The sequence below is a fragment of the Electrona antarctica genome (genome assembly GCF_951216825.1).
Source record: "Electrona antarctica genome assembly, chromosome: 22".
In the NCBI taxonomy this organism is placed as follows: Eukaryota; Metazoa; Chordata; class Actinopteri; order Myctophiformes; family Myctophidae; genus Electrona; species Electrona antarctica.
In genome coordinates this window covers 27,028,330-27,054,724 of record NC_136805.1, presented here as the reverse complement: position 1 = coordinate 27,054,724, position 26,395 = coordinate 27,028,330, and the positions used below count along the sequence as shown (strand labels likewise).

Here is a 26,395-nt window from a genome sequence, read left to right as displayed (position 1 = left end):
CTCTCTCTCTCTCTCTCTCTCTCTCTCTCTCTCTCTCTCCCCTTCTCTCTATCCTCCCTCCCTCCCAGACCCTCTCATACAAACTCACTCACATGCAAGCTCACCTTCACCCGAGGTGCACACACGGTGTCACCAGCAGGAGAGCAGGGCACAGAGGAGAGGTCCGGGAAACACACTATCAAACATAGCCTTTTTGTTGCAAGTTTTTGGCCTTGCCTCAGTCAGTGACACTTGAGCTCAAGGATGAGGCCTGACATGCAGTACTCCACCAGTGACTACATGGTGCAAGAGCAGATGGACTACACCATACAAGAGGATGAGTGGGACAGGGACTTGCTGCTGGACCCCGCCTGGGAGAAACAACAGCGAAAGGTAGGCCTACTGCACGTTCACTCATTTTGAGGCCAGGATTTTAGATGGAAATGGATGAAAATGTATGTCAAATTCACCTACTTACCGTATATCAAGATGTGTGTGGTGTGCAATGCATTTTATAGACTATAAACAGCGGACATGTCGTTAAAATCCAAAGTGGATGGTGAAGGATTTATCAGTGTGTTCACATGTCCATTTAATGTGAGAGTTAACCTCAATCCCTTTTGTTCAGAGTAAATATTTCTACATGCATTCATTTGGGTGTGTGCACCTAGCCTATAAAGACATCCTTTTGGTCTGAATGGTTTGGAATAGCTGATGATGACCTACAGCCAAGGAGTGCAAACGCGTCAAACCGTTTGAACATGATAGCTGACAATAGCTCTGACAGCCCTTGGTGGAGAGCATCCAACAATAGACCTCCATAGCAATGAACAGTGCCCAGTGTCATTCCTTTGATATGAATAGTACGAGGGCTGTCAACAGATGTCCAAATGACGTTCAAGTGAGATGGATGGGAGCCTCGCTACTCCTAATTTTAACTGAGCGGCAAAGGGAGAAAGAGAAGAGACACAGGTCCAGCTGGACTTGGCTCAACAATTATCCGGTTACCCGCAAACGCCATGTCTGTGTGTGTGTGTACAACAAGGGTTTACAATGTAAGGCCTCTTTATTTAAGTCAACGTGATCAATGGAAGGCATTTACATTTTGACAGGTTCTCAGAAGAACATTCTGAAACCGGCTTTGACTTCTTCAACCGACATACTTTTTGTGTGACCCGAGGTGCACACAGGCTTTAGTGATGTGTTTTTTGTGGTGTTTTTGACGCCATGGAGCAAACTCAGACTTCGATGTGTACCGTGCTCCCTGTTCTCATAGAGGCCAGGAGAAGAAGTGCAGTGGTCTTTTTTTTCTCTGTCCCAACCTGGTGCAGCTTCCTGTGACTATACTGGGTAGGGAAAAGTGGTTTTCCATTCACATACAAACCATGAGCAACCTAGAGGTGTGAGTAGACCAGTGGGGCACATCACCAGATGACCTCAGGCAGTGTCCTAAAAATGGCGTGAAAATAGCTTTCAAATGCAACCAGTTTCATCTTCCTACGATGAATAGATAAAACAAACATGTATGGCAATGTTTGAATCAATAATTGAGCCTCTTGACCTTGATCTTTGACCTCCAAATTGCACCATACATCTGATATTGAGCTTTCCATGGCCTTGTGTTTCGAGATGATGATGATACAGTGTATTATGTCATTGCAGACAGATAATACTGTATATAGTTTATCTGTGTATAGAGTACACAGACCGACCCCCCCCCCCAGACATAAAGTATCTAATCAATGGGCCACTACCTTATGAAACATTATTTGATGTAGGCTCCATTTAAAAACTAAATTAATTTGTGTGCGTTTGCGTGCGCCATGTGTGTGCTTGCGTGAGCCAGAGTGCCTTGTTTGTGTCTGTCATCAAACTCTGCTTTTAGAAATGCAGACAAGCCACCTGTCCCCTTTTGTGTCTAAGAGTGACAAGTGACAAGGTCAAAAATGCGATTCCTCACGCCTGAGAGGGAAAACAAAGCACAACAACAATGATCTGGGTGTCCTGTCCTCGGACAGTTCCAGCCTGTTGGCCGGCCAGGTACCGAGCAGAACGCATAGCATAGCTCACAGGAGGAACAATGCCTCGCCAGGCTAATGACATTGAACCAGATGAGGATCACCTGGTCAACCTCTACAGGTGCTTTTCGGAGAGACAGAGGGAGTTGAACGACAGGAAGACAGAGACGGAGACAGACAACAGGACTGATTTAGAGAAGCAGCGCGATGATGAATACAACTCGTTCTTGTTGTTCGTCACGGATGGAATGCAGAAGCAGGTATTTGAGGACCGCAGCCCAAGGGGTCACTATCAGGGTTTCACTGCTCTGCTGTTTGGATGACCGTGATGGGAAATAAAATGACTCAATGCCGAAAGGATCTGATGTCCCAATATGTCTTAGAAGTTGGAGGCCGCTTCTACATACCGTAGATCACTGCTGTGCTGCTGATGTAGTTGATGTAGTTGATGATAATATACAGTATAACCTTTATTCCGTGGATAGATTCAGGTGTCATAGCCTACTTATTTCTTGGGTAAATCCAGGTGTCATACATATTGGTAGCTATATTAGCCTAATATTGCTGTTAAATAGTCCAACTCATCTCACTTGAATAATGTTGATAAAACCGTGAGGCTGCAGTGTGTGTGTGTGTGTGTGCGTGTGTGTGTGCGTGCGTGCGTGCGTGCGTGCGTGCGTGCGTGCGTGCGTGCGTGCGTGCGTGCGTGCGTGCGTGCACGGGGGTATATAGTGTATGTATATAGTGTATATGTATGGTATGTACTCTACCAAGATATACAAAAAACATAATTTTACTTTTCAAACAGTATATCTTTTCATATTTTGTTTTATTGCCAGATTCCAGTTGATACTTAAATACCCCCTCTTCTCTTCTCTTCTCTTCTCTTCTCTTCTCTTCTCTTCTCTTCTCTTCTATTCTATTCTATTCTATTCTATTCTATTCTATTCTATTCTCCTCTCCTCTCCTCTCCTCTCCTCTCCTCTCCTCTCCTCTCAGACATTTACAGCATGGTGTAACTCTCACCTGAGGAAGGCAGGCACTCAGATAGAGAACATCGAGGAGGACTTTAGGAATGGCCTGAAGCTCATGCTGTTGTTGGAGGTTATTTCTGGTCAGTGTGAAACAATAATACCTGTGTAAAAAAACATAACGGGGTCAACTAGTCTGTGTTTATCCTTTCAAAACAAATGTTTTCTATGCATGCTTATAGTGATGCCACTTCCAGGAAGATGATAACTTAGGTGACTTCCTCCGGCAGGTGAGCGTCTTCCCAAGCCTGACAGAGGGAAGATGCGCTTCCATAAGATCGCCAATGTAAACAAAGCTTTGGAGTACATCACCAGCAAAGGAGTGAAACTGGTCTCTATAGGAGCAGAGGGTAAAAGGATTGCTCATAACCTTTGCATTAAAAGCTATACTATTTAACAATAAAAAGTATTTTCATAAGAAAAGGATTTTGTTCTAAAGGAAAGTTGAAGAAAGTTATTATTATCAAAGGTGGGGCATAAATTCATCTTCTGGATACTACACAATCTGGGCATTAGAAAACAGCCTGAGCCTAAGCCTTAACAGCCTTAACCACCAGCCTTAACCAACCTTGCATCCCTACTTTGGGCATTATGTTATTGGCAAAGTCTTTCAACATCTCAACAACACAAGATCTACAACACGTCCCATCTTGACACGTGTATTTCTGGGCCCTTGCAGAGATAGTGGATGGTAATGTGAAGATGACTCTAGGAATGATCTGGACCATCATCCTCCGCTTTGCCATTCAGGACATCTCAGTGGACGGTAAAGCAAGCATGTCTGTCTGTCTGTTTTCCTTGCCCTTGTTAGTTTCTACGTCCATATCTATATTGGTTTGTTTTCTTCTGCAGAAACCTCTGCCAAAGAGGGTCTTCTTCTGTGGTGCCAAAGGAAGACTGCTCCCTACAGGAATGTGAACGTCCAGAACTTCCATGTCAGGTCAGCCAACGCCTAAATGAAATGCAACCTGTGGTATATTAGTCTAGTCCAGTGCTTTTCAAAGAGCGGTCCAAGGACCCTCTGGCTTACTTGAGGGGGTTGCAAAGGGAGTTAAGGGACAAATGGGTCCATTTGTTTCCATTTTTACACTGTCAGAGTTGTGCCGGTTCTTGAAATTAAATAGTTTGAGAACCACTGAAGTCTATATACTATAGGGATTAGGAAACTAGTATTAGTTATTATTATTATTATTATTATTATTATTATTATTATTTCTATCATGATTATTGTTTTTGACATACCTGTATTGTTTCTGAAGTGCTGTGATCTGTGTGTCAATTTGAAGCTGGAAAGATGGCCTGGCGCTGTGTGCTCTGATACACAGACACCGCCCTGACCTCATAGACTACTCCAAGCTTAGCAAGGTGCTCTGCATGACCAACGCAATGGACATGGACTGAGTTTTTACATTGTGTTACATTGAAAAACAACAACAGAAAAATCAAACACACAACACAAACATACTAATGTGACCTGGTTTTCGTGTAGGCCTACAATGGTTAATATGGGCCCGGGGTATGCAATTGAAGTGTCCCTTTTGGACTAGTGATTTTAATCTTAAAGATTTAAATAGGCAGTGTATGAATCTGAAAATGTGTGTGCAGAGAGAGTAACAGTTGGCATGAGGTGGACATAAATCTGTCTGATTGGCTAGCTATATATTGGTTTTAGCGGGTTTATTGACACAATAAACATAAAAAACCTCTATATACACGTTGACCGTATACAGTCAAGTCCACTGAATTAGAGATGCACAATATAATCGGTAGCTTATCGGAATCGGCCATATCGGCCATGAAAATGTCATATCGGTATCTCTAAATAATCCAGATGATTTTCACCAATATTGATGAAGGAATAATAATGTGACCGTCAATGGCTTTGTACTCGCAGAGCAGCCAGTCTGCCTATCTCTGTCTCTTTAAGAGTGTCAGCTGTTAGTCGGGACCTTACCATCTACTTTCACCAGCAAAACAAAAATGAAAAACGTCAAAATTCAGCAATGAGTTCAATATAAATATAATAATGTACAGTAATATATGGGTATTGGAATCGGTATCAGCGGATATGACCCTGCAAATAATTGGAGATCAGATATGTCATAATTTCAATATCGTGCATCTCTGAGTCTACACTGAATATCTTCACCAAGAATAGCCGATCTACAAGCTCACAAACATCACAATGCACCCCCTTATGAGCTTGTTGAGCAGCTATTTTTGACTAATGTTTGCCCAGATTAGGAATGGTACGTCGGTGCAACTTTAACAACATTCTGTTCTGTTCAGAATTTACGTCATATGTGCCTGAAATATGACGTAAATTTGTGGCAACACAAACAATAAATGCCATTGACAATGAAAGGACAATTTACGTAATTTGAAGACGAGCAAATCGGCTAACCAATCACATAAATTCAGTTGTCATCTTACATGCGCTTACATAGCGCTTCTGTGTTAATTCCTAATTCCTAACGTGACATGTTTATGATTAGACTAGATTTAATCTCTCAGGAGAACGTACTATATATTATCCTGAGAGATTAAATCTATTCTAATCTAATCTATTCTATTCAATGGTGTAGAACGATCCTATTGGTAACCTGAACCTGGCCATGGAGGTGGCTGAGAAGCACCTGGACATCCCCAAGATGTTGGATGCTGAAGGTTTGCTCTTTCACACCTTTGACTTCTTTTATGTCTTCATTTCACCTCCTTTCCTCTGCTCTTTACTTTCCATTCATTATCTCTGTGTACACCAATGTTTTCTGTTCTGTTTTTACTACAGTTATTCCGACCGCAGGTCGCTTTTTCTATGAAAACGTGCATTTCCCGTCAGTCCGTTACCCCACGCCTCCATATATGGTCATGCCTTGTGACATCACGTGGCATCACGTGACATCATCAGAGATGGAGATCCCGGATGTCATCAATATTAAGCCCATATATGGAGACCCCTGATGTCATCAATATTGGCCAGAAACTCTACATCTGACCTCAAACCCTTAGATCTCCATATATGGAGCTGACCTGCCATTCCATATGTTGATCCTTCCCCATCCGTCCTTCCTCTTCAATGTCTCCCTTTTGACTGATATCTGTCCATTCAAACTCTAGATGGGCCTGCCTTAATGTTATTAGTGCAGCCACGCCTGGCAATCGGAGAAAACTAGAGTTCTCAACAGTCCCGAAAATTAAGGCCCGGCCCTACCTGGGCCCTCATCAAACCCTGTACACTGCCCCCGCTGCCACCCTTAGATCTCCATTTATGGAGCTGACCTGTTCTATGTTGATCTGACCTCATCAAACCCTGTACACTCAAGACACGCTCCACACCAGTACAGAATTAATTCCATGTTGATCTGACCCCCCATTCCAAGCAGTCTGCTGTCACCCAGGCGGATGCGTGCGTGCAACTTCGCCCTTTAGGGCGAGGTATCTTCTCACCCTCAGGGCGTCTTACTGGTTTACTAGGCTACTACTACTACTACTATAACAAAAATAAGTTTTACTCTTACAGTATGTACATGTACACAAGACGTAACAATAAAACACAACCTTGAACCTTGTTTTGTTCTTGTTTTCTTAGACATCGTCAACACCCCGAAGCCAGATGAGCGAGCCATCATGACTTATGTGTCCTGTTTCTACCATGCATTTGCTGGAGCCGAGCAGGTACTGTAGTAAACATGTGTAATTATAGTTTTTTACGTCCGTAATCATATCACATATCATGCATTGTAACATAGTAAACATACCCATCCTTTGTTTGGTCTGTGGGGTGGTTAAAGGACATAGAGGGTGATAAGCCACAACAATGACTACTACAGTAGGTATGTTATGCGTCATGTACAGTATAGGGATGTCCCTGTTACTCAAAATGATGTGTGTAACTGCAGGCCGAGACCGCTGCCAATCGTATCTGCAAGGTTCTGGGTGTTAACCAGGAAAACGAAAAACTGATGCAAGAGTATGAGAAGCTGGCCAGTGACGTAAGGAAAGAGAGTGTGCAATTATTTTGTCCTTCCATTAGTCCTGTCTTCTTCCTTCCACCATGAACTCATCCATCCCTCCATCCCTCCCTCTAGTAATGTATTTGTAGAGCACCTTTCATAGACATTCACAGTCACAAAGTGCTTCACAACAATACAAGTAGAACATGTCAATAATAGAATTCAAACACAAAAATAAAACAATCAGCATTTAACCAATCAGCCGGTGAAAGTCAGGAAATAGGAACTAAGTTCACAACACATAATCTGTAATCATCTTTTAAAAGTCTTTTAAATAGACTTATATCCATCCATCCACTGCTCTGTCTTGTATTCCTTCACTAGTTGCTGGAGTGGATCTGTCGTATGACTCCCTGGTTGGAGAACAGGTCTTCTGAGAAGAAAATGGCGGACATGCGGCAGAAGCTGGAGGACTTCAGGGACTACCGACGTCAGCACAAACCACCCAAAGTTGGTATTAGCTTTGGTCTGTAATTTCACCTCTGGTTACCTCTGGTACTGATACTAATCAAGGCTCTGTTCCATTCTGGTCAACCAGAGTGAGGGTGCTGCTATTGTGCGTGTTGGCTCACTGGAAACACTCTGATTCTGATTCCTTTATTATCCATTGTGTAACACACATAGGAATTTATTTTGGCATTTGCGTGTGCATTCCTTTCTTTTCTTTTTCCACATATAACAATAATAAATACGAACAACACAAATTCAACACCGTGCGAGAAGTATAAATATAAAGTGCAGAGTTATTGATCACAATGCAAACATAGTGTCCTTGAGTGGGTTCTAAATGGCCCGTACGGGTGTGTAACTCTGAGAGTGTACAAATGGAACCAAATGGACCTGTACACTCTCAGAGTTGGGGCCCTTTAAATTAAAACCACTGCACACTAAATGGAACAGAGCCTTAATTAGTATCATCAGTAGGAAGAGTTCTGTGTGCATGTAGCCCCTTTGGTGGGGGCAACATGTTTATGAGCTTGTAGATTGGCTATTATTATTGCTATTTTTGAAAAGAATAAAAATAAATCTTTGATAATTTCTGAATATTTTTTTGCCAGTAGAGACATGACCAAAATAGGGGCACCGCCAGATTAGAAGTGGTTGACATAATAATAGTTGGTTGTGAATTCCAGATCCAGGAGAAGTGCCAGCTGGAGATCAGCTTCAACACTCTGCAGACCAAGCTGCGTATCAGCGGCCGGCCGGCCTTCATGCCCTCCGAGGGACGCATGGTGGCGGTGGGTGCAGCACACGACACACGCACTGAGCGCTGAGCGCACAAACTGTCAAAGACACACATGGACATCTGGTCACCACCACTGGTGGTGACCAGATGTCCCCCTTTGCGTGGGACAGTCCCTCATTTCCAAGACTTTTCAGGCATCCCAACAAATTGAGACCCTGTGCCACATTGTGCACTGGCAGGCATCAGTGTTCAAATGCCCTAATAGGTAGTCCCCTAAAAGTTGGCTTTCTATTGTAAAGCTCTCTCATTGTCTCTTTTCCTGCAAGATATATATTTTAAGCCTGTTATAATAACATGAGAAATACTGTATAATAGGCTACAGTACCAAGTCGGCCATGTTTATACCACAATGAACATTTTAAAACAAAATGTGAGACGCCAGAGGGGTTTAATAACAAAATGATAGGCAATATTAGGCCTATGGTCGAATGTCACATCAAGGCATTTAAATGAAGTAATACGTTGCTAACCCTGTCCCGCCCTCCGGGCCCATTTGTCCCACACAACCAATACTTCTGTCCCTGGATATGGCCACCCTAACCACCAGTGGTGGAAAAGGTACTCAAATTTGCCTGTGACCCACAAAGGGTTCCCGACCCACTGTTTGGGAAACAGTGGACTAGAGCCTATTGGAGTTATATCTTGGCTTTTGATTGATTGATTGATTGAAGAATTTATTAACAGTTTGCAGAATTACAGTACATTTCAAGCACAAACTCAATACAAAGGCTGTTAACTGTGAGTGGACGACCCAATTAAGCATTACACTTGTTTCCAATAGGGTCCACCCTGTTCAAATCATCAAAAACATTTAGAGACGTACAAATAGACGTACAAATAGACACTTCTATATAGACAGAACAGGAATTCATCATAAAGGAGGTAAAAAGGGAAAAGAAACATATACAGTGAGGGAAAAAAAGGGGTGGGCGGTGGGGGGGATTCACGTTCAGCTCCTTTAATTTGTTTGTTTTCCTTGGAGGAGCTGCGTTGGGTCCCCAAGTCGGCTCCGTGGCCGTACCTTGAGTTGGCTGTGTGGCCGTGACCGCCTCTTGTGGATCCTTTTGGATCATTCAGGCCCATTTGGATTGATCTACTGCCAACCTGTGGAAGGCCATTTGGGATTTCATAGCATGTACTGTTTAAAATCTCAAATGAACCAAAACACAAATGCAACAGGTTGAACAGTCCACCAAAGTGGCTGTTTGAACAGGTGTCAAGAAGGCTGACTGTTCTGGCCTGAGATGAAGCCTGTGTCTCTGTAGGACATCACCAGTGCATGGCAGGGTCTGGAGTTGGCAGAGAGAGGCTATGAGGAGTGGATGCTCACTGAGATCAGGCGCCTGGAGAGATTGGAGCACCTGGCTGAGAAATTCCGACAGAAAACTGCCACACACGAGACCTGGGCACTTGGTGAGTGATGCCTCCAAATGTCTAGCATCTGACTTTGTGATTTTGTGTTTCAAGCCTGAGGAAGGTCGCAAGACCGAAACGTTGCTCTCTGCTCTTTAAAAATAAATGCTCTTGAACCTGGCAAGTGGCGGTGTGCGGATGTCCCTTCTTTCTCCTACGTTGTATGCCTCGTCACCATCGCACCTGCCCCAAATTGCCTACCGGGTGTGCGGAAGTCATCTCTATATAAGTGTTTATGTGTATAAAATGTGTTTTGTATAAGGTTCCAAAAATAACTTTGTCTTATAGAGAGTCCAGATTACCCTTTAAAAAGTTTCAAAACTAGCAGATCTACAAGCTCACAGCAGGTCGATCAGTGTTAATTTTGTTGAAGACTAAGACTAAAAGACTAAATACTAAGGTTTTTGATATTTAGTCGTCTAAAGACTAGACTAAGACTAAACAATTTCAGAAGACTAAATAGGACTAAGACTATATAAATGGTGTGTTATTCAAAAGACTAAATATTTTCTGGCAAAATGTACATTGCATTAAGACTAAGACTAAAAGACTGATTGACTGATTGGACTAAATTGGACTAAAGACCTAAATCTGATGGAAAGAAATGAACACTGGTCACAATGCGTGTTGTAATTAAGTAATTCAAGTTGTCAATGTCATTTTCATATATTGAAGTTTAAGTTTTTTTTCTGTTTATTTGTCTGCCTATCTACAGTAAAATGTTCTCAAATAAAAGCTTTAATCTAGGGTTAGGCATTTGGATCTGGCATTAGACCCAGAAATCTGGCATGGGTCAGGCTCTAAAATACATGTTCTCCTTTGGTATGCTTCCCCGGCAGGTAAGGACCGTGTTCTTGGCAAGAAGGACTTTGAGACAGCTACGCTGACGGAGGTGAGAGCACTGCTGAGGAAACACGAGGCCTTCGAAAGCGACCTGGCCGCCCACCAGGACCGAGTGGAGCAAATCGCTGCTATTGCACAGGAGCTCAAGTAAGGAGGAAGAAGAAGGCATGATTGAGGGACAGAAAGATAGGAATGCATTATGGGAGAGGCATGGGAGGGAAGAATGAGAGAGGATTTGCACGGATGCTTTGAAGCTCCAACCAGCCGAGGAAGTTGCCAGCCTTTTAACAGCACTGTTGTGTCACAAACACACGTAATGTTTCCATTTGTGGGAACCCCCCTCTAGTGTGTGGACTAACCTGAGTCCACCCCCTCTAGTGTGTGGACTAACCTGAGTTCACCCCCTCTAATATGTGGACTAACCTGAGTTCACCCCCTCTAGTGTGTGGACTAACCTGAGTCCACCCCCCCTCTAGTGTGTGGACTAACCTGAGTCCACCCCCCCTCTAGTGTGTGGACTAACCTGAGTTCACCCCCTCTAGTGTGTGGACTAACCTGAGTCCACCCCCTCTAGTGTGTGGACTAACCTGAGTCCACCCCCTCTAGTGTGTGGACTAACCTGAGTTCACCTCCTCTAGTGTGTGGACTAACCTGAGTTCACCCCCTCTAATATGTGGACTAACCTGAGTCCACCCCCTCTAGTGTGTGGACTAACCTGAGTTCACCCCCTCTAATATGTGGACTAACCTGAGTCCACCCCCTCTAGTGTGTGGACTAACCTGAGTCCACCCCCTCTAGTGTGTGGACTAACCTGAGTTCACCCCCTCTAGTGTGTGGACTAACCTGAGTCCACCCCCTCTAGTGTGTGGACTAACCTGAGTTCACCCCCTCTAATATGTGGACTAACCTGAGTTCACCCCCTCTAATATGTGGACTAACCTGAGTCCACCCCCCCTCTAGTGTGTGGACTAACCTGAGTTCACCCCCTCTAGTGTGTGGAGTCTGTGGACTAACCTGAGTTCACCCCCCCTCTAGTGTGTGGACTAACCTGAGTTCCAGCCTTGGCTGGAGGACACCCAGTTGAAGGACTCTGATGTCACTCATGAAGACATAATTCACATCAACACTATGAACTATCTAGAGCAGGTGTGTGTGTGTGTGTGTGTGTGTGTGTGTGTGTGTGTGTGTGTGTGTGTGTGTGTGTGTGTGTGTGTGTGTGTGTGTGTGTGTGTGTGTGTGTGTGTGTGTGTGTGTGTGTGTGTGTGTGTGTGTGTGTGTGTGTGTGTGTGTGTGTGTGTGTGTGTGTGTGTGTGTGTGTGTGTGTGTGTGTGTGTGTGTGTGCGTGCGTGTCTCAGGTTTCTCTGGTAAATCCACTCACCAGGTGAGTGACATTGGCCGTAATGCCTTTAAGCATCAAATATTTGTTTTACAAAAGTTGGCCTCTTGGTGGCAAAATATAGTCTCGGCCTAGTGGAGACAATGGTGTAGAGGGTGTACTGTGTGTGTGTGTGTGTGTTTGTCAAGTTAATGAAAGGACAGGGTCATGTTTCTGATTATTTACGGCTCTCCTCTGCTTTATTCTGGATTGACGATGTGAAACATGACACCTTGGGGGATTTGCTACAGTCCCCATCAGTCCAAACGTTGACAGACAGACATGCAGACAAACATGACACACATTTTACATGGTGACTTTGACCCTGATTATTATTGCCCTGCTTAAAGGGGTAGGAGAGTAACATGAACGTAGACTGAGGGCAGAGATTGATTGGAAGTTATAGATAGACAACACCGCCTGGAGTCAAACCTTGTAACCTTATAATAATTTGATTTGGTCCCTGGTCCTTTAGGCTTTAGGGTATTATTGTGTCACTGTTTATTTGTGCCAGGGGAGCAGTTAGGGGTTTATGTGTCAGTGGGGCCACTAGGGTTTGTTAATTGTGCTATAGCGTCCTGTCTGAACAGAAAAGAATAATACAAAATTGTGATTTCTCTGGCCCTCTTGATGCATTTTTCTATATTAATCATAAAGATTCTGATTCAGTCTTTTCACTGTTTCACTTTGTAGTCTATTGAGTGTTGATAATAGTGGGTATATAATCAAATCGTGGCCAACAGGAAGAATATTCACTGAAAGCACAGTCCGGATAAAATGGGGTGCTTATATACGGGTGTCTATTCAGTGAGTGCATGTGAGTGAGTGAATAGCTGAGAGTGTGTGTGTGTGTGTGTGTGTGTGTGTGTGTGTGTGTGTGTGTGTCATAAGTTTCTCGTCTATATGGTGTGTGAATAATCCATTTCAATACGTAACCAAGGATGTAACTAAGGACGGTCTCAAGATAATAGAATATATTACGATGGTAGTCACATCCATTGATAAACTTTCCATGGGAACCACATGACCTTTATGACCTCAGGCCTGCAGACCTGTGGGTGCACATCAGTATTGAAAGTCTAGCCCATATGTTTTCCTCAATGGCATATACCATAATCATTACCTTGTGTGCAGCCATAGTTAACCTTATACTTATACTTAACATTATGCTGTGGGTGTAATACATCTGTGTGCAGTCAGAATGTGTATTTGTGACACGGTATAAAGACATGTTGCCTATACATCACATCAGAGCAGGCCTATTTGTTTCACCAGAGAGAAGGAGAAAAGGGGTGCCTTGCTCAGGCTATCTGGAGTTCTACTGTACATGATATAGACTACATAATATTAAGTGTATTATGTGTGTATGGGGCAACAATATACTACAACTTTTCACTGTCAGACTATGACAGACTACTACTACTACTAACTACTACTACTACTACTACTACTACTACTATTACTTCTTGTCAAGAAATGTAAGTGTTGGATTGGATGTTTCGATTTTGAATATGCACTATAATGCAGGAGGCAGCAGGACGTTGCTTTACTGATAACAAGCACTTCCAAACTCTGACACTTAGAAAAATAATCGTCTGCAAGGAATTTCTGGACAGGAAGTCATGTCTATGGTGGATTTTTATAAAACAAACACTTTGGATAATTCAAGCTTTTTGTACAGCTGCAATGTTGGAGAGTTTAACGTTGTTTAATACAATCAGATAGGACTTTTCTGTTTGGATGAATGGGCTGTCAATGGCAAATTGCACCTATAGTTACCACCTTGCTGGCAAGATGGACGCGGTCTGCATATGGTCAATAGTACCTTTAAACACAAAAAACAGTAACTCCTCTCCTCTCCTCTCCTCTTTGTATAGTGAACTGGAGTACATTGCATCAGGTGCCATTAATGAGCGTTGCCAAGCCATCTGTGATCAGTGGGATCAGCTTGGTACCCTCACCCAGAAGAGAAGGGAAAACCTGGAGGTAAGCCATCTGTGATCAGTGGGATCAGCTTGGTACCCTCACCCAGAAGAGAAGGGAAAACCTGGAGGTACAATCCACAGGGTTATTATTTTGAAAAATAAGTTTTATAACGTACCACGATCTTTGTACTGGAGTTATTAGCTATTTACAGTATGCATTCATAGTCCTGTTTTTGCAGCCTTTTTTCAGAATTGCAACCTAAAAGTCTATTTTAGGAAGATTTCCCGAATGAATGCTAGTTCATGAAAAGTATTTAGGGTTAATTTGACTAATCAATTTAGTTAAGCTATTCTCAATTATTATATTAATCAAAAATCAATAGTGTGAATAGAATCAATAGAAACAATAGAATCATCTATAGTTGCAGGCAACTTGCAGCCCTAACTGCAGTGGTCAGAGACCGGTCTCCCTGCCGGTCTCCCTGACGGTCAGCCATAACTGCAGTGGTCAGAGAGCGGTCTCCCTGCTCTTCAATAGCCAGGGCTTGCAAACTTTTACATTTTGATCCTGTGGTTCCAGGAGAAATTCTGGCATTCATGCAGGAAACCTGTGTTCAAATCCTGGAGAGGACATAAATCATACAGGTTTCAGCTTTTAAATGCTTCTAAACCAGTGGTTCTCAAAGTGGGGTCCAGCCCAGGGACCCTCAGGGTTAGTTAGGGGGTTCCAACAAGTGGACCCTTACAGGTCTATAACTCTGAGAGTGTACAAATGGAGTTAAATGTTACCTGCTGCACTCACGCCAAAATATATCAACCCAGCACTCTTCTACTGTATGTCTTCTTCCGCCCAGAGGACAGAGAAGCTACTGGACACCATTGACCAGCTCCACCTGGAATTCGCCAAGAGAACGGCTCCCTTCAACAACTGGATGGAAGGAGCCATAGAAGACCTGCAGGACATGTTCTTAGTCCACACTGTAGATGAGACACAGGTACGTACAATGAATATATTCATACATTATATCGTTGCTGTTGGGCAGAAACCTCTTATCTACATATTTTAACTGCGTCACACAAAAGTATAAAACGTTAGCTATTTTTGTACAGTTTTGGACGTATGAGGTTTCCACAAGGAATGCACCGATGTATATCGGTATCGGACGATATTTGCCGCTATATCGGTCAATATCGGCAAATAAATAAATAAAACTGATGGCAGTAGCCGATATTTATCTTTTGTTGATAATCATACATTTTGGGTTGGCTATGTTGGTGTGTTGGACTGTTGGTTATAGGCAGCCTGAGCCTACCAAGCTGTAGATTCTGAACATTTATTTCTCATATTGAAGATGTATTTGTTTCCCTGGCACAAAAGGGGAAAAAAATACAATAAAAAAGTGCTAAACCACGCTAAATCACCAAAATGTTACTTAATTTATTTCCTTAGTTTTCTGTATATTATTCGACCAATCTATTATTCAACAAATTCTCAAGTACTCCCAAATACCAACTCTCTCTCTCTCTCTCTCTCTCTCTCTCTCTCTCTCTCTCTCTCCAGAGTCTGGTGTCAGCTCATGAGCAGTTCAAAGCCACCATGCCAGAGGCAGACGGTGAACGACAGGCCATCCTCAGTGTGTACAGTGAGGTACAGAAGATCTCTCAGAGCTACGGCCTGTCTGCTGACCTGGTCAATCCCTACTGTACCATCTCCAGCATAGCTGACCTAGGAACCAAGTGGGAAAAGGTGGGCGTCATTAATCAGAAACAATAGGCTATGCACAGCAGCCATATTGGAAAGAAATCGGACCTCCTTCCTTACCTCTCCAGATACGAATGGTACTAATGTAGGCTCTGTTCCATTTTAGTGTGCCATAGTGGTTCTCAAACCTTTTAATTTCAAGGACCCCCATAACTCCGAGAGTGTACAAATGGAACATTTGCAGAGTTACACACTTCATAAGGGGCCATTTGGAACCAATTTGAGACCCATGATGTAGCAGAGTCTTTCCAGTGAGCCAACATGCATAATAATTTCAACACCACATAATTACGAGAAGTGAGGAATTTCCAATAAGGCTGCTGTTCACAGAGCCTATTGCATAGTGGCAGTTTGTGCATATGAATGTGCACACATCACATCTGCATGTATACTAGTGTACAGTACATGGTGGACATCTGTCCAGGTGTGATACGTGCATGAGTATCTGTGTGCGTTCCCCAGGTGAAGAAGCTGGTTCCCCAGAGGAACAGCTGTCTCCAGGAGGAGCTAGCCCGGCAGCATGCTAACGAGAGGCTGAGGAGGCAGTTTGCTGCCCAGGCCAACAACGCTGGACCCTGGCTACAGTCCAGGATGGAGGTAGGCCAGAGACAACAAGAGCCACCCAGTCCCAGAGGTGTGCATATAGTTGAGCCCCACTTGGCTTAAGGCCAGATGACCTCAGTGTCCTTGTTCTACTTGACATCCAAATTGTGCCCTATCTCAGACAAACACACAAACAGCTTCATTATTACAATAGCTTCACACTCTTTTCCACCTTGTCTTCTCCGGACAAAGCTATAGACTAAGTTCATTATTGTGACTCAATTAGTTGGAAAGAAAAGAATGAGAAAAGTCCAGAAACACGCACACAAACAATGCATGCACGCGCACAGTTTAAAAGATGAAAACTTTTTATGGTACAGTCCCTGCCCCTCACCACCAGGTAGTGGGTTCGAAACCACCATGGTGTGTCTGGCTTTGTCTGGCATCTACAGTATGAGAACACAAGGGAGGGAAGCCGGGCAGGGAGGGTGATATTGGCTATTGCATGTAATCCTATGGGTTGGGGCAGCACCTAGGTCAGCAGGGAGTGTTGGGCGGGAGGAGTGGGACGAAGGCTCTACGTCCTCCCGGTGGTGGCTCCTCAATGGCAGGTGAGTCAGGAGGATACAATTAACAGCAGTGACAACACAGAAATGTGTGAGGAATCTGGGGAGGAATCAATTGGCACAACGACTAAATTAGGAATGAAACAATATTTGGATACTCAAAATATTTTCTATTAAAAAAAAAAGTGAACTTTTTTTGTTGTTGCACTCACAGGGGCTCAACTAATAATGATGATGATAATTGCATTATTATTGCATAGTCACTAAAGTTGAGGTTTTCACATTGGTTTGCAGATGGACATTGGTCCATCTGCATCAGAACATTTATAAGCCATTCTCAAAGTACATGAATTTACATTTCTGGCATTTAGCTAGCTTGAATTACCCCTGTAAATCAGCCTGGATAAGAGCATCATCTAAATGTTGAAGTGAAATGTAATGAAAAAAGCTGGTGTGATGTTACACGTCCCTCTCTGTCTGTCCAGGAGATCAGCCGTAGCACAATGGAACTGGGTGGATCCCTGGAGGAGCAGCTGACCCAGGTGAAGCAGTTTGAACAGGTAAATCATCTGCAAAGGGTGCTTTTAATTAACAATTATTTTCTTGGTACACGTTCATTTCCAATACTAGCTGGTGGTTGTGATAACAACTAAATAACACATTACGTAAATAAGAATTACTTTAATGAGTAAGAACAATAGCATGCATTAAAGATGTATAGTTTCTAAATCTACACTAATTGCAGTTGTCCAATATATACACTACGCCTATAGATGGTGCTGCAGCCTCTCAGTTGTAAAATAGCATTTTACACATTATTGTGGCATTCCTTTTGCTCTTCATTTGAGGATGTTTTGTGAAAGTGAAAGTAATTAAATAACACATTTACTGTATTTGGTACAAAAAGTAATATTGTAATTAATTATCTTAAATGTTAAAAACTAAAAAGTAGTAATAATAGTAATGTAATGACGTTTTCAACGTAACTTCCCCAACAGTGGTGGGAATATTATATTATTGATTTGAAATAGTACTAAAAATGTTGATTTTTAGGGGCAATAGGTCAACCTGAGGGGCCATGGAGGCCATGGTCTTCATGGCTTCCATGAAATTACTGCCATGTTTACAACAACACTCACATAAAACAACAGATAACAGATCCTTCCCCAAGCCATGCTTTAAACTACCGGTAAAACGACATGGTCATTCCATAATGCCCTTCAAAATGTGCCCCCCTTTACAGTAGATCAGTGGTTCTCAATTACCCTTACGACTGTGTAACTCCGACAGTGTATAAATGTAACCAAATGGACCGTCAAGGGTCCATTCCTCATTGATTTATAGAGTAGTCTAACATTGCATCAAATCGGGCTCTGTGGCCTAATGCATACATTTTGAAGCTATAGCAGCAATAATTATCATTCAGCCTTCACAATTGATTTGAAGGAATGTTGATTTGTGATCAATCATAAGCTGTAATGAAGTAATACTTGTGTGTTTGGTATTCCTGATCAGATGATTATCAACTACAAGGCTAACATTGACAAACTGGAGCGAGACCATCAGCAGATACAGGAAAACCTCATCTTTGACAATAAACACACCAACTACAGCATGGAGGTAACGCACGCACGCACGCACGCACGCACGCACGCACGCACACACACACACAGACTTTAATTTTCCACACAGACAAACTGCCACACCTCCACACAGACAAACTGCCTATAACAGCCAAAACAGAGCAATATTTATTTTAATAGGGAAAGCATAATCAGGGTCAAGTCATCATATAAAATGTGGCATGCTTGTCTCTGCATGTCTGTCTGTCATCTGTGGTCTGACGGGGAGGGATGGAGTCGTGGCAATTCCTCAGTGAATGTCATTCAGTGGAGAAATTGAGCCGTAAGTAAACACTAATAACTAATGAAAGTCATTAGTCATTAGTGTTTATTTACGGCTTTTACGTCCATCAACTTGACCACTGACACAAGCACACAAACACGAACATGCACACGAACATGCACACGAACATGCACACGAACACACACACAGTCACACACACACACACACACACACACACACACACACACACACACACACACACACACACACACACACACACACACACACACACACACACACAGATCAATAAAGCCCTCTTCACACAGTTAAAATAAATGCCCCCAGGTCATCGTGACATCAGCCCTGGTCACCATGTCACAAAGTCAAGCTGGACACATACAACAATAACAATCAACTGGAGACCATAGTAATAGAAATCCAACCAGAGGATAGAGATCTCAACAGGGCCGGAAATTAAGGTCTGGCTCTACCTGGACCCCATGTTTGTGGCCCGAAGCCCCACTTTTACGCCCGAAAACTTGCCGAAAACTTGAACAAAAAAAACAAAATGTGAAAACGTGAATTTAAAAAAAGGGAAAAAAGTTCCATACATGGGCATTCCCAGCTGATACCCTATTACAATCCCTGTTAAGCCCATATATGGGAATGGCGGAATGCCAATATATGATCATATTGTGACAGTCTCATGATAACCACTGTGGTTGCAGCAAAGGTCACAGTTAACTATGGAATAATTTGGTAATTATCAAAATGTACTATTAGGCCTACTTTAAAATATCATAATGTCATGTATTCTACTGGTGCCATAGTTCAGCACTGTGTATGTTATCAGTTATCATTTGTCTGGGAGTGAATACGATTCAGCATAAGGCTTCAGGTCAAAGGTTATCTATCATTCAGTCCATGCAGTCATGATATTGATATATCGGAACAGACTCTCTGCCGAGGGGAATACCCTCCATCAGATATGTCTATGAGAAGATAGCTGGAAAAACTCTCTAATGGGCAAAAGTTCACATTGTAAGTTCACATTGACACGTCTTACAACAACACGTCCGTGTTGTTGCTCCGTGAATATTGTGTGTCCTGGAATATTTGAGCTTCTCGAGTTTTAGGTGTGCCATCACATCTCCGACCCAGCGTCGATGTGATGGGGGAATAGCTGATTTCCAATTAAACAGAATAAGGCGTCGGGCCAATAGGGAGGAGAAGGCTATGGTGTCGGATTGGACGACTGAGGCCGTCATTTCACCAGGGACCACCCCAAACACAGCAATGAAGGGGTTAGGACTGATCTCTTTGTCACAGATGTAAGAGAAGGTAGTTCATTAAGTATAACTGGTTTTCACCTGTGCACCACCCACCTGAACTTAAGCCTCGATAATGGGGGAGGGGTTAGGCCGGGTTATGATGTTATGTCACAAAAATGGGTCTCGGCTTTCAGGAAGAAACCAAAAATGCACAAGGAAGACATTTGAATATTCTAACCAAACCTGGGGGGGGTCTATTAGAATAGAGTAATTCATAGATGCAAAACGGAAGTACAAAAATCACTGCACTTCAACATTAACGTTTTAAATGCCGACTCCTCTCTCACAGATCATGTTTCTCTCTTCCTCCCTATAGCATATGCGTGTTGGTTGGGAGCTGCTGCTCACCACCATAGCCAGGACTGTGAATGAAATCGAGACCCAGATTCTTACACGTGATGCCAAGGGCATCAGCCAGCAGCAAATAAATGAGTTCAGGACCTCCTTTACCCACTTTGACCGGGTAAGAATGCACCCGCGTGTGTGTCATCTAGAAGTCCCCTCAAGCATAGTAAAATCTGAAATTGACCATGTGCTGATTCTGGTCCGCATGAGAAAAATACATTTCTATGACCAAAAATATGAGGAATTATGTTCAAGGGTTCATTTTAGGGTGAGGGCTTACGGTTGGTGTTAGGTTTCTGGTTTAAGGACTTCAGTGTTCTGTACCATACAATTGTTAGTACAGAACAAATAATGTTTGCTTTCGCCATCTTTGTTGAAGAAGAGTCTGGGCAATTATGTTTTAGTCTTACTAGAATTACTAAACGTTTCTAAATCTTATATTTAGATTTAGTCTGGCTTAATCAAGTCACCTCATGAGGTGACTGGAGTTAACTCCTTAATGTGTGAGGGGATTGTTTACCTACACCCATTGGTGTCAATATCAGACCATCAGCAGTGATGGTCTGATTTTGAATCTAAATGCTTGTGTTTATGCTATTGCCCTGCCTGGAGTATCCATCTCATATAATTGAGAGAAATTTGGAAGTTTGGGATTCAATGGCTTTGATTTGGTTCCTCCCCTGTTTTCCATTTTAATTATCATTTGTATTGTTCAGGCCTTCTGGAAATGTGGTGTTTAACTTTACAACCCACTGCTTTTCTGTAAATCTGCGTTCTCCCTCCGTCCAAGTTGTATTGTGTTCTCTAAACCACAAACTTTGTTACGTTAAGGCTAGTTTTAGCGTTAGCCTGAGGGGTTGGTTAGTTTTAGTGTTAGCCTGAGGGGTTGGTTAGTTTTAGCGTTAGCCTGAGGGGTTGGTTAGTTTTAGCGTTAGCCTGAGGGGTTGGTTAGTTTTAGTGTTAGCCTGAGGGGTTGGTTAGTTTTAGTATTAGCCTGAGGGGTTGGTTAGTTTTAGTGTTAGCCTGAGGGGTTGGTTAGTTTTAGTGTTAGCCTGAGGGGTTGGTTAGTTTTAGCGTTAGCCTGAGGGGTTGGTTAGTTTTAGCGTTAGCCTGAGGGGTTGGTTAGTTTTAGTGTTAGCCTGAGGGGTTGGTTAGTTTTAGCGTTAGCCTGAGGGGTTGGTTAGTTTTAGTGTTAGCCTGAGGGGTTGGTTAGTTTTAGTGTTAGCCTGAGGGGTTGGTTAGTTTTAGCGTTAGCCTGAGGGGTTGGTTAGTTTTAGCGTTAGCCTGAGGGGTTGGTTAGTTTTAGTGTTAGCCTGAGGGGTTGGTTAGTTTTAGCGTTAGCCTGAGGGGTTGGTTAGTTTTAGCGTTAGCCTGAGGGGTTGGTTAGTTTTAGCGTTAGCCTGAGGGGTTGGTTAGTTTTAGTGTTAGCCTGAGGGGTTGGTTAGTTTTAGCGTTAGCCTGAGGGGTTGGTTAGTTTTAGCGTTAGCCTGAGGGGTTGGTTAGTTTTAGCGTTAGCCTGAGGGGTTGGTTAGTTTTATCGTTAGCCTGAGGGGTTGGTTAGTTTTATCGTTAGCCTGAGGGGTTGGTTAGTTTTATCGTTAGCCTGAGGGGTTGGTTAGTTTTAGTGTTAGCCTGAGGGGTTGGTTAGTTTTAGCGTTAGCCTGAGGGGTTGGTTAGTTTTAGCGTTAGCCTGAGGGGTTGGTTAGTTTTAGTGTTAGCCTGAGGGGTTGGTTAGTTTTAGTGTTAGCCTGAGGGGTTGGTTAGTTTTATCGTTAGCCTGAGGGGTTGGTTAGTTTTAGCGTTAGCCTGAGGGGTTGGTTAGTTTTAGCGTTAGCCTGAGGGGTTGGTTAGTTTTAGCGTTAGCCTGAGGGGTTGGTTAGTTTTAGCGTTAGCCTGAGGGGTTGGTTAGTTTTAGTGTTAGCCTGAGGGGTTGGTTAGTTTTAGTGTTAGCCTGAGGGGTTGGTTAGTTTTAGCGTTAGCCTGAGGGGTTGGTTAGTTTTAGTGTTAGCCTGAGGGGTTGGTTAGTTTTAGTGTTAGCCTGAGGGGTTGGTTAGTTTTATGGTTAGCCTGAGGGGTTGGTTAGTTTTATCGTTAGCCTGAGGGGTTGGTTAGTTTTAGTGTTAGCCTGAGGGGTTGGTTAGTTTTAGTGTTAGCCTGAGGGGTTGGTTAGTTTTATCGTTAGCCTGAGGGGTTGGTTAGTTTTAGCGTTAGCCTGAGGGGTTGGTTAGTTTTAGCGTTAGCCTGAGGGGTTGGTTAGTTTTAGGGTTAGGTTAGGCCAGTAGGTTAAAAAGAAATAATTTCCCACACATTTTGTTTTTTACAGAAAAAGAAAGGAGGGATGGAAACAGATGACTTCAGGGCCTGTCTGATTTCTATGGGCTATGATGTGGTAAGCACACACACACGCAGGCGCATGCACGCACATGCACATGCACATGCGCACGCACGCTCGCACACACACACACACACACACACACACACACACACACACACACACACACACACACACACACACACACACACACGCATACTTGCTTTATAAACTTTCCTCTTACTTTAGCCATAACCCTAAATAGGCTTATTGTCAGTATCAGCCAAGAATGGGGGTGCCCATTTTCAAGACGGACTGTGTCGGTGGAGTGTGACACCTACCATCAGCTCCCAACCAGTACTTATAGCTCACGTTACCAAAGCCGTGCTACTCATATGCTGAGTTGGCACTTGGCGGTGCCCTGGGTTTGAACACTGAACCTTGTGGTGCAAAGAAGACGGCTCTACAGACTGAGAAACCCGTCATATCTCTACATAGACTTTAACCTTTACCAGATACACAACCTTAAGAAACTGCATCAAAATACCTCCCACTCCTGATGCTGAATATCAGATCAGCAATGTATCCATCTATTTAAACCATAACAATCAAAAGGATTTGAGATTTAACTTCACATGGTGGAATATTGCTGGGCCAATGGAAATATAACACAATAATAATAGTATCTCAGCACTTTGTAAGAGTCACTCTGTCAAGACGAACACACACAGTCACACACATAGTCACACACACACACGCACGCTGTACACACACACAGGCTGGCAGGCTGGCAGGCCTGTTGGAATGAAAGGTCTGGTTGTTTTAGAATGTCCTATACCAAAGACAAATGCCTGTGTCTGTCAGTCTGTCAGTGAGTCTGTCAGTCACTCTGTTAAAAATACTGTGTAGTTAATCATTCTGCCCTCTATATTGGTGACTTCATCGATTAAACCTGATGAGGTTCAATCGATAGTAGTGACCGTCAGTTAGTATACTTTGTTGGGCTATGGGCAATATCGATTATATTGATATCATGATTTGATAATTATCATCTGCGATTTAGAATATTGTAATATCGTGATGTCAAGATGTCACCTTTTCCTGGTTTTTATGCCTTATTTTATACTTTCAAAAATAGCCATACAGTACATTTTCGAAAATAGCAGATGTACAAGCTCATAGCTCACAGATTGGCTATTGTAAATAGTGTAATGAATGTGCTATGTGTGTGCACAGGGTGAAGCAGAGTTTGCACGGGTTATGAACCTAGTGGACCCCAACGGCACAGGGAAGGTCACCTTCCAGCAGTTTGTTGATTTCATGACCAGAGAAGCATCGGACACAGACACTTCAGAACAAGTTGTAGCTTCATTCAGGATCCTTGCAGCTGACAAGGTGAGTGGATGGATGGATGGGTGGGTGGGTGGATGGATGGATGGGTGGATGGGTGGATGGATGGGTGGGTGGATGGGTGGATGGATGGATGGATGGCAAGACTGCTGATTCAGAAAGTGAGGAAGGTGATAGTAGGGAATAGGACATTTTGAAATCTAGTAGTAGTAGAATCAGCCTCAGGTCTTAATGGGATATTTATTCTCTCTCTCTCCCTCCCTCTCTCTCTCTCTCTCTCTCTCTCTCTCTCTCTCTCTCTCTCTCTCTAAATAAATACATTTACCTCTCTCTCTCTCTCTCTCTCTCTCTCTCTCTCTCTAGCCTTATATTTTGCTTGAGGAGTTGCGTAGAGAGCTACCACCTGAGCAAGCTGAATACTGCATCTCCAGGATGCCGGCATACGCGGGGCCTGACGCAGTACCTGGAGCGCTGGATTACTCAGCCTTCTCCACTGCCCTCTATGGAGAAAGTGACGTCTAGTGGCCAGTGGTGGGAATCATATGCACATTCACACAAAACCAGGGATGTGTCAAAGACACGGGAAACAGAACCTTTTATTTTTAACTGTTTGTGACATAGACAAAATAGGTCAGATACAAAGAAATTGAAGGTGAATTTAATAGCGAATAATTACATTGGTTTAGTCGCAAAGGAAACATATTCAGTGCAATTACCATCTGATTGACTATGAAATACTAAGATATGTGTCACAAAGATCCATGCCACAAAGTGTTGAAATAAGATGTTTTGTTGCCGTTGGTGAAACAATTTAACAAAGCCCAGCTTTACAGTTTGAACCTATTAGAAGTAGCAAACAGCAGATGTACTAACTGTTGTATTACTATTTGAAATTGTTTCAGTTACTTCTCAGGGATTGGTTCTAGCAAGTCTACCAGATTGTCCCAGAGCCATGACACATATAAGGCAGAGATCAGTCACTGCAGGTGTAATGCTGCGTTCACACGGGCAGATGCAAAGATACAGTCTACCATTCATTTCCAATGGAAGCCATACAGTACATCAGTCGTGTGTAGCTGCTGCAAAAGCTACAACAGCTACAAAAACGTTGAGCTGGTTTCAACTTCAGCTACAAATCTACAAAGCTACAAATATCCTGTGTAGCTTTGAATCTTTGTATCTTTTGCATTCACCAGTGTGAACACAGTATTAAGGTGGTTGCACACTGGACGCGTTTTCGGATTTTTAGACTTTTGTCTGTTTTCCGAAAAACCGACAGGAAAACGCAGCTAAAGATTCCAAAAAACGCGTTCGGTGTGTCGGGACCTTTAAGCCTGTTTTTATGCTAACAAAGGTGTCCGTGAACAAGGGTCAAAATGTATCCTGTTTTCCCCCAAAGAAAGTGCTGGATGTAAATGAAAATATTTCAAGTATTAATTGAAACTGGTCAGGTATAGCAATACAAAAATATATATAATGCATTTATTTACAGTTTACCTGTGTTGTTGGAGACTATGTAATAATTGTAGTACTAACATCTACATTCACTGAATGGAATGGTAATGATTTACATGTGAGATTCAAGGTGCAAAACAGTGTTACTGTTGTCATTAATATGTCAACGGTGAAATTAAAACTATAATCTTTGGACTGTCAACACTTGTGTGTGGCACCACTAGGACAAACATTACATTACACAGTGCTATAACATCGTCATATACTGAATGTGTGAACTACGTACCTCCCAGCTGCAATGCCATTAAATCCTAATTCTGGATAGATTTAATTCAATGTTTCATTCAATGTTCTGTGTAATCTAATTTATTAATTCCTTGTGTCCATTATGTTTGTACCGGTATACCCCGTCAATCGGTGGTTGCTGTTTGAAATGTGTTGTGTTTTTGCTGCACCAATCTTTGCGAGTCCTTCGAGAGAAGAAGTAAGCACTGTGTCATTGACATTATGGCTAAAGAAGTTGACAGTCAATTATACATGAAGCTGAAAAGTACTGGCATGTAGGATGAGATGTACACAGCTACAGTATGTCTGAAAGATGGCACGCACGCACGCACGCACGCACGCACACACACACACACACACACACACACACACACACAAACACAGGGTTGAAACATGATCTCCTGGCGGAGACAACACATATACTGCATTTCATGTATTTGACTGACTGAGGTCTGCATTTACAGTACCATGGTTTCCACTGGCCTAATTTGAATGTATTTCTATCTCTTTCTCTCATGCTCACATTTTCAAGTTGCATGAACTGCTATGGAAGGAGTTGTCTGCATTTAAGCGTTTACGGCACAGGCTTACTCTACTGACGTACATACGGTAATCTATTTGTAATAAACCAGCATAAAAAAGTGGATAGGCCTAATAGGTCAACATAGCTTTCAAAAGCCATGGAGATATAGGCCTACAACATGTTGACTAAAGGAGTAGTACGGCACAGGCCTACTCTACTGACCTACATAATCTATT

The 26,395-nt window shown here is 42.8% G+C and overlaps 1 protein-coding gene across 1 annotated transcript; it reads left to right on the top strand.

Annotated features, from left to right (window-relative positions):
- The first annotated feature begins 92 nt into the window (after positions 1-92).
- LOC306915173 (alpha-actinin-2-like) lies at positions 93-26,170 on the top strand. The gene is made up of 24 exons (XM_079492432.1): positions 93-372; positions 2,997-3,111; positions 3,259-3,378; positions 3,708-3,794; positions 3,881-3,968; positions 4,315-4,393; positions 5,614-5,695; positions 6,618-6,703; positions 6,928-7,020; positions 7,366-7,491; positions 8,175-8,279; positions 9,553-9,700; positions 10,540-10,690; positions 13,796-13,904; positions 14,698-14,838; positions 15,405-15,590; positions 16,068-16,202; positions 17,200-17,274; positions 18,230-18,334; positions 20,207-20,353; positions 22,559-22,624; positions 23,783-23,941; positions 24,260-25,940; positions 26,021-26,170. Exons 1-23 carry the CDS (start codon positions 244-246, stop codon positions 24,416-24,418), a joined length of 2,691 nt encoding a protein of 896 aa, XP_079348558.1. The 5' UTR covers positions 93-243; the 3' UTR covers positions 24,419-25,940; positions 26,021-26,170.
- The last annotated feature ends 225 nt before the right edge of the window (positions 26,171-26,395 follow it).